Source organism: Vigna unguiculata, chromosome 4 (genome assembly GCF_004118075.2).
Source record: "Vigna unguiculata cultivar IT97K-499-35 chromosome 4, ASM411807v1, whole genome shotgun sequence".
NCBI lineage: Eukaryota > Viridiplantae > Streptophyta > Magnoliopsida > Fabales > Fabaceae > Vigna > Vigna unguiculata.
The window spans coordinates 20,341,338-20,351,000 of record NC_040282.1 but is presented as its reverse complement, the minus strand read 5'-3'; the positions used below and the strand labels follow the sequence as shown (position 1 = coordinate 20,351,000).

The 9,663-nt window shown below is 33.4% G+C and overlaps 1 protein-coding gene across 2 annotated transcripts; it reads left to right on the top strand.

Moving 5' to 3' along the window:
- Window positions 1-6,201: 6,201 nt before the first annotated feature.
- LOC114182647 lies at window positions 6,202-9,329 on the top strand. 2 transcript variants are annotated; one of them, XM_028069557.1, is made up of 6 exons: window positions 6,202-6,382; window positions 6,459-6,650; window positions 6,743-7,340; window positions 8,258-8,414; window positions 8,501-8,697; window positions 8,777-9,329. In XM_028069557.1, exons 3-6 carry the CDS (start codon window positions 7,251-7,253, stop codon window positions 9,140-9,142), a joined length of 810 nt encoding a protein of 269 aa, XP_027925358.1. In that variant the 5' UTR covers window positions 6,202-6,382; window positions 6,459-6,650; window positions 6,743-7,250; the 3' UTR covers window positions 9,143-9,329. The 2 variants fall into 2 exon arrangements, with proteins under 2 accessions (XP_027925358.1, XP_027925357.1); XM_028069556.1 differs by having other exon boundaries at window positions 6,203-6,650.
- Window positions 9,330-9,663: the final 334 nt, after the last annotated feature.

The following is a 9,663-nucleotide window of genomic DNA, read 5'->3' as shown; positions in this document are numbered from 1 at the left end:
AAGATATATTTTTTAGCATTTGAATATATAATGAGTAATATATTAGTGTACTCTCTATGTTATCATGTATTTATAGGCTTGTATAGACTTATTAATATAACAACAAATAAGATAAGCTCAAGATATAACAACAGATTAACAAATATAATAACTAAATTTTGTTTATATTATCATAAATATCACCTTTTCCTGGTTTTAGGGGTGTTAATATTTCGTACAGATCTAGACTTGGATCTTATGCTTAGTGGGCCATTTTGAGCCAAATAATAATAATATATTTTGGGTCGGGTAGATACATAAGCCCCTTAGCTCGAAAGTTAATAACTTTTGTAGGTGGACCAAGTTATTACATGAACTAGTTTATATGTTGTTTTCATCTCTTTGTACTAGGTTTTACATGCCACTTTTATCTCTTGAATGAGTTCTATGTTGCTTTTAGCTCATACTCAAGTTGTACTCAAACACTTGTATCGTCATGCTTTTGGACACTGAATTTATACTCAAATTTTTCTGAATAAGTCCATAATTGGACACTTGTAAGGTACTTGGAGTGTTTTCAAAGTAAGCCAGTAACTGGACAATTGTAAGTTCATGGTCAAACACTCGTAAGGTACTAGGAGTATTTTCCAAGTGGATTTACAGTCGAACACTCATAAAATACTTGGAGTATTTTCCAAGTAGGTCCATGGTTGGACACTCATACTTAGATTTGCCAAGTCATCATATTTTGGTGCTCATGCTTAGATTTATTGAGTAGTCACATATTCAAACGCTTATACTCAGTTTTACTGGGTATTCACATATTTGAATACTTGGCTCAAATTTATTGAGTAGTCATAAGCTTGGACATTGGGGTCGAATTTATCAAGCAAGTTTGGACGTTGGGCTCGCATATTCAAACAAAAGGCTCAAAATTTACCTAGTAGTAGCTTATTCAGAAACTGTTCATGTACTTATGAAACATAAAGTGTATGTGGTGCCTTGTTAAAACCTTGCCCAACAAAACTTATTTTAGGAAAAACACGAGTGAAGGAAAATGAGTACACACTTATTTGCATTAATGTGTTACAAAATAATAAAGTAATAGCTAAATGGTTGAGGTATTTATGATGTCATGAGCCTTATCCCATATTATTCCAAGTTCGATAGTGTGTTGTGTGGGGTATTTCTGTTGCCATGGGCCCCATTCTGTACTTCTCGTATAAAATGTGTCTCAACTGATTTCTTGTCTATATGTGCCAAGTTCCCACATTTTCGTGGTTTAGACTTGTCCTATGATAATGTTGTTGTTGACACGATCAAATTAATACTACTAAACCATAACAAATTCAGTATTCCTAAGATAGTAGTTAACAAAACAGATGGGTAAAGTCAACCCTAAGTCGTCTCCCAACAAACACGGGTTTGATTTCTAACAAATTAGTTCTTATGAAAACTATACAAAAGGGGTTAGTCAAATAAAATAAAAGTAATAAAGAAGATAATAAAATAAATAAAGAAATAAAATTGGAAAAAGATAAAAAGATAAAAAGATATTAAAACAATGATAAAGAAATAGATTGATTCCACTATTTTTTTCAAAATAGGACTCATCATTGGTTTCCTAAAGATTATTGTTATTGATTTCTTTTCTAAGATTTCAAATTAATCAATGTAATTTATCAATTAATTTGTTGGTGTCCTCACTTTTAACCAAAGTAATTTCTCAATCAAAAGCAAAAACTCTATAGATTAATTATAGTAAATTTAATCAAAGTAACTTCATAATTAAATATTATTATGCCTAATCATGTCTATTCTTTTACCTCTTATATATAGTAAAAATCTAATCAACCAAAGTAACTTCTTGATTAATTTTAATCAAAGTTTTCATCTTTAATCAAAGTAACTTTTCAATTATTAGCAAAAACTCATTCAATCATATGAAAGTTTCTAAATTTAAAAACCTTTGCACTCATATGATTGTTAGGTAGATTTAATCCCGAGCTAACTTGTTACGATGTAAAAATCATTACATTTACTTGATTAAGGAACAAAAGATATAGATAAAAATAAATCAAAATAGGAATCAAAAGAACAAACAAATTTATTTACTATAACATTAGAATCCAGTTAAGAAATTACAGTGGAACCAACCCTAGAGGTTTAACACTCCATGAAATGTAGAAATAACATCAAAATAAAAGGAAGGTAGAGAGAGAGGACGAAATTAGGCTCTCCCTAAAGGGTTCCTAAACTTTAATGTTCTGAACTTGCCTTTTTGGTTCCCCTTGGTCTCTTTATATAAGACTAGATTGGGCTTGGATTTGACTTTCTATTGTTGAAATCTCTCAAATATCTTTAAAATAATCATAAGTCATTTATCCTTATAGTGGTTATTGTTAGTAATGAAATCGTAGTTTAAACCAAGAAGGGGGGGGGGGGTGGGGGTTGAATTATATATATAAAGCTTAAAACACATTTTCTTTGAATTAATTGGACCACAAAATTCAAATGCAAAAGCTATAGTACAATACACTTTCAACCGATAAAAAATAAAAACAACATGTTGATATGTTCATACATTATGAATCAACATATTAAAATTTCAAAACAATCGACTAAAATACTAGGAAATTATGCAAAACACAAAATTTTCAAATCGCACTCAAACTACATGCTACCTCACACAAGATTCGTTCCAAACAGTATTTTCAAGAAGATTACACTACCAGATAACACAAAAACACATGCAAACACAACAAAGATTGATTTGCTTGATTTCTTGAGATTTTGAAGTGAGCAAGACGAGGGAAAAAGAATTGGACAATTATTTTTATACTGGTTCACTTAATCACAAAGCTACATCCAGTTTACCTAGACAACCAAAGTCTGGTTTCCACTAAATAGTTTTACAAAACTCAAACCAAGATTATACTTTTGAACAATAGAAACACCAAGATTTTTGACTCACAAAAATCTCAACCACACTATTGTAAGAAACACACTTACAATCCTAGAATCACACCAGGAACACAACAAGAGGCACAAGAACTACAAAATTTGGTGGTGGCTCTCCCTAGCCAACCATACTCGATTTCTTGAAGCTCCAATCAAGCCAAAATGCCTCTAAGATCAACAAAGATATTCAAATAACCACTTGCAACTATGTGATTCAGAGAGAGATGTTTCTAGAGATGAATGATTGTTTTTCGCACTCAAAAACTCAAAATCTTGCCTCATCTAAAAAACAACTTATATAGTTTGGTCTTAAGTGAACTCAACAGGTTAATTTGTTCGTACAATTTGTTGATTTCATTTGACTTAAGTGAAATCAGTCGATTAAAAAATAATTGAACTAATTGAATACATTCATACTGGTGGATCACATGTGTTGGACTACGGGCGGGTAGGTCCGTAGAGCAGGACTACGAGCGGGGAGGTTCGTAGAAGCAGGACCACGAGCGGGCAGGTTCGTGTGAGCATCAGATTCCCGAGTCCAAGGCTAACCAATTGTATGGCTTGAAGACTGTTAAGTCTTGGGGTTAGGGTCTTGGCCAAGATTCATAGATAATGATTAAGATGGGTGAATGAACTATCTTGTGTTTACATGCTTGTTATTTTATTTTCTCAGCTCACCCTTTCTGTTTGTGTGTGGCGATGATTGTGTAACTCGTTACACGGGAGCAGATGTTGATACAGGTGGTGCTGAGGATGCTCAGATGGCGGAGTGAGGGCTAGCATGGGAGTAGTGCTAAGGTTTATGATAAATTGTAATTTATGTTTTAAATACAATTTTTGGTAACTTGTAATCAGTTATGAATTCAGTTATAAATTTTGGTGCGCTATCTTGTTAAATTAAAAATTTTCCCGCGTTGGGATTTTTATCGAGATGGCTATTAATGCAATTATTTATTTTTAATATTTATTTTTAAGTAATATTCCCTAGGGATGTTACACTAACAAGGGCCATGGGATTACGTCCCGACCACTGAAGCACGACCTTGAGAATCTCACCTAGAGATTCCCAAGGAATTACGCACTGACACGGACCAAACATTCTTAATCAGTCAAACGGATTCAGCATGCACACCCACAGATAGATACTTATACATCACATACAGTTCCTCATAATTCATCTATTTCGTATTCCCAGCCAAACCATACCAACTCATTATTCTCGAACCTTGGATATGGAACTCCAACTCATATTATTATCATGCCACATTGGTACCAACTCTTTCATATCTCATGTCGAACTCATACTAAACTCATCATTTCAATGCCATGATTCTTCTCATACAATTATCATACTCACATCATGTTACAACTCACAAATCACGACTCATACACCATCCCATTTAGTTCAGATGCCAAGTTCCCACAATACCCATCATTCACCATTCATGAATCATATCACGCATACATATCAATCCACTATATATATTTCTCATCATAACAATCATACCCAAACAAATATCAATCATCCAAGAGCAATAAAACAGCTAAACAGTGCACTGTCTCGCCCAGCCCCTCGCTTAAGCTGAAGGGTCTCGCTTAGGCGAGAAGCTCTCACTCAGGCGAGCCCCTTCGCCTAGGCGAGGGCTCGAAAAGGGGAACAGTAGCCTCACGCAAGATCTCGCTTAGGCGAGACCCCTCTCGCTTGGGCGCGATGCTTGCTCGCTCAGGAGCAACGTGAGTCGCCTGAGCGACCGCCCGTGTGAAACATCTTGGGCGAGCCTCTGTTGATCTCGCCTAGGCGAGACAGGCTCGCTTGGGCGAGAAAACCAGAGTTCACCACTGTTCTCTCGTGCATTACCACTCAACAAATCACCAATGGCTCAAAATTATCATACTCAAGTTCATATCAACATACTAAACATATTTAGACGGCAAAACAGAGGCGAACACAGTATCACTCAAAAGAAAGGGCGAACCCTAGCTTCCCGTAACTGAAAAACAAGCTAGTGGAACGCTCTAACACGCACACCGTGAACACAACTGTCCCTAGGATGGTCAACAAGGTGGAGTAGGAACTGGTGTGAGTTAGCTCGAAGAAGACCTAGAGCAAACCTTAGCAGAGCGTTCTGTGAGAGGGAAGTAAGGTGACGGCTGATTTTTCTGAAAGAGTGAAAGTGAAAATGTTAGGACAGACTAGGGTTCAACTTTATACTTTGGGCCAACTTTTAGACCCATTAGATTTCGGGGCAGCCCTTCTCGTTAAAGACATAAAAGAATAGGGCCTTACAAGGACTGAGCTTTATATTTTTCCAATAATATTAATAAATAGGATATCAATTAAAAATGTAAACTTTAGGAATTCATGTTTAACCTGTTGAATAAGAAAATATTCGTAATCGTTTGGCAGCATAAAGTGAGAATCCCGAATTAATTACAACCGGGTTACTAATTGTGTAATGGTTTTAAAACATTTTATACCTTCGTTCAAATACAAATCATTAAGCCTATAAAATATTACTCTAAAAAAATCTATAAAGTAATTATATATAAATCAGTAAGTTTATTATATTGTACAATAATTCGTAGTTTTTTTTTTATCATGATAATTAGTGCTATAGTTGCAGAAGAAATCTTCTAAAATCAACAGCATTATCATAACTTTCTTTTTCGTGTGCTAATAAATTTAAATTAGAATAATGGTGAGAATCAATGAGGTGTTATGACAAAATAACCATTGTAGCTAAAGCAATTGAATCCCAACAGCGACAGTTTTAGAATAATAAAGGATCGTTCCATAATGAGCGTTTGAATTTCAATCTGATTGTTCTTTTGCGTCTGGTGTAGAAAACCCAGAACCATACACGAATCTTGAAGAAGAAGGATTGATCATCATCACGTTCAAAAACTTCCATAGTTGGGTGAGTATATGTGACATTTCTTTATTCTTTTCTTTATTTGGAGTACTTATTTGAATCTTTTCTCTGGTATTTTGCTCTATCTATTCAAGAATAGTTATCAAGACTTCACCTAAAAGCATTCAAATATTTTGAACTGCAAGTTGTCTTTGCTTATCATTCTCTATCTTTTCATGCAAGGAGATTTTTTATAAAAGTAGAAAGGTTTGACTAAGAAAGAAACCATCTTGAACACAAGCACACCGTATTTTGGAAGCTAATCTTTGTAGAACCAAACCTTGAAATAGTTCCTTCTATTCCGTATTTGAATTTCTTGCTGCCATAAATAAGAAAGTTGAAACTTGAATTGGCTGCAGAATCAGATATGAGAAAGAAGCTTGATGGTTTTAACGTGTTTAGCAATGGGGAAACTGAAGATATAAAGGAAGCACATATAGAAAAAAAGGACCTGCAGTCTTTAAAATCTAAGCTGAAGTATGATTTGAGAAAGAGTTTGGCATGGGATAGTGCCTTTTCCACAAGTTCTGGTATCATTCATATTCCAGTGGAAATGTATTCAAATAATTTCATTGTTTTCACATTCATCACCTCATTCATCCTCAGGAATTCTAGAACTGGAGGAGTTGTTCAGTACTTCAAATTCATTACAAACTGAGAATGGTTATGAGATGTTGAGACCTGAACAGGATCATCATTTGTATTTCAACAATCTGAAACCTGAAATTAAAACTGTAACTGATGGATTCAATTTAAGGAAGAGTTTAGCTTGGGACAGTGCTTTTTTCACAAGTGAAGGTGTGTTTGATATGATTTATATATCAACCTTTTACTTCTTGTTGTTAAGTGTGTGTTCTTGATGTTTATACTTTTGGACTTTGGTTTATCAGGAATTTTAAATCATGAGGAGTTATCGCTTCTAAACAAAGGGCATAAGAAATCCGAAATGGGTATGCTTCCTCAAATAGAAGAACTAAGGATCTCATCCGAGTCAAATCGTACTATTGACAACGACGGATCATCATCAACAAGCCAAGAGATTTCGGTGCAGCATCAATCATCGAACACGGTTGATTCAGGTTGCAGAAACATTCAAAATGTTTTTTGTAAGTACGAGACTTTTATGTCATTACCCTTTTGTTAAAGAAAGGTTGTCTATATATTCTGCATATTTAGTAGGCTGTATATGGAAGCAACTTCCATTCTTGCATATGGGTTTTGTCAAAAATACTTTTTTTCCCTTTCTGCATTAGACAATATTGTTTTATTTGGTAATCGTCACTGTTTTTTTTTCTTTTTTGGCTCTTCATCTATCCTTTATATTACTTTTATGTTTTATCACATTTGATAGTAACTATAAATATTATTATATGAAAAACAAATACTCGTGGATGATTCATGCATTCCACTTTTACTCAATTATATTACTTCTTTTGGTTACTTTCAGCAACAAAAAGGATGGATGTGGATTCTGTCCCCAAATTGAAGGTTCGTTCTTTCACTAATATTATTTGTGTGAAGGACGGTTTTATCAGTTCATGCAAATACTTGCAAAGGGAATAGAGATAAATTTTTTTTTTTATTAACTTCTCATGTTCTACACGAGTAAAAATTTCTCTGAAAAAAAAGACAAATAAATTGAAATAAAACTGTAAATTTTAGAGATATTTTTGCCGAATAAAGATATTGGAACATTTTAATTTTAATAATCTCCTATTTATAATTCACCTTCAAGTTGGGAAATTATTTTCATCTTAATTATAAGATAATAACTATATGAATCGACGAAGTTTCTTACTGAAGTCTTATGAGTTGTGACTACCAAACTCATGTCAAAATTATCTTTCACGGAAAACGTGTCAATTTAAATATGTTTATTCGACCTTGTTGTACCAGATTATGAACAATGCTCATGATTATCTTATTATCATAAGTACAACTCTATAGGAATGTCAATTTTTATTTTAAGATCATCTAATATTATTTTTATCTTAAATCCTTCAAATACACTTTGAGCAACCCCTTAAAATTCAGTTTCTAACGAGATACTCTATCTTAATTTTAACTCTTCCAAGTGATCAAATTGTCTTTCAGAAACATGTTATACTCAGCTAAATCAAGCATACCATGCTCACTAAGGTTTTATACTGACAAATGACAATGAATTATTAGAAGTAATCACATGATGAATTCAGTTTGTTAATGGATGGAAAGATAAAAGGAATTAGCCTCTGTCTATATATTATGATATTATTATTTATTCTAACTTATATACAATATTCAACACTGCATTAAAAACATTGATCGCACGAATAAGAGAATTTGGATTCTTTTGTTGAATTTTTTTTGCTGTTATTCTGGTGTCTTTATTAGTCACAAAACTGACATATTTCTACTTGTGAAAGTTTTCTTCTCCAAGTGGAAGATCTGATCTCTCATCACATCTAAAGCCACCAAAGATACAAAGTCGAGTTAGAAGAAATACCCCAATAACTCCCACCAAAAGAATTCCTATGTTTCCAAATGAAGTGAAAGAGGGAAACAAAACTCTCAAAGCAAGTGGTAGGTTTCTAAACACAAGACAACCATAATTATTTTCTTACTATCCTTCATTCTGTGGAATTTAAAGCAAGGACTATTGATTGCAGGAAAGTGTTGTCACCTATCTTATTCATCTGTTGGAAAGAACTTTTGTTGCATATCACCTTTAGTATCCATTGATTGGTTCTCTTCTGCATCATCAGTGACTGAAAGCGTTGGTTCACATGTTTCATTTCATGCTTCGAGAACTGAGAAGCCTTCTGGTCTCCGAATGCCATCACCCAATATTGGATATTTTGATATGGTTAGTTGTACATGAATGAATCCCTTTTGGATTTTGATTTGAGTCGAAGTAAATAGAATTTTCCATTTTGTTTTTGCAGGATAATAATTTGCTGGTGTCTACAAGGGCTGTCTCGGAGATTCAAAGTGGACAAATGTTGAAAGATGCAAGAAATTCAAGGACTTGTACATGGAAAACTAGAGACGCCAATACCTCAAGAATTACGAAGTTTGGTCGTAGTGCAGTTTCAAAAGATGGTGAGGTTAAGGATTATTTGACAAAAGATGAGAAAATGATTAACTCGAGAGCACATGAACATGCGTTTGAAAGGAAAACATGCGCAAAAGTGGACAAGAGAGGCGTGGGGAATAAAATATCAAGAGAAAGAGAAGAACAATCTTGCCTAAAGAGCAAGGCTTTGGCTGAAAGAACACATCGGAGTAAATACTCTCTACACAGGAAATGATCGATGCGTTTAAACTTCACGAAAGTGAGAAGGGAAATTTTATTGATTTTCAAAACATAATCAAAGAACAAGTCAAGAACACTTAGTGAAAAAGCATTGGATTCAAATAACAATAATGAGAAACAGATGTTAACAAAACACTGTTGTATTTGTTGTTTTTTAAAGGGAGAAGAGATTTTCTCTAATTATGTGCATATTTGAGATTACTTTTTATTCGTTTGTCACAAAAATACAATATATGTATAAACACTTCAAAAAGAATTATTAATGGGGAAAATTTTATAGGTAATAGTAATATTTCGCGTGTAAAAGAAAATAATTTCTAATATGAAAGCAACGGTTAATTTTATCTAACAAATTAAAAACATTTATCCATAATTAATGAAAATTAAAATTTGTCGATAATTATCACCGATTATAAATTCATCTATAATTATCTATTGGTAATTATTGCTCCTCTCCCTGCACAAAACTTGTTGACCATTTTGTCGATAAATTTCGAAAAAAATTAAGTATCGACG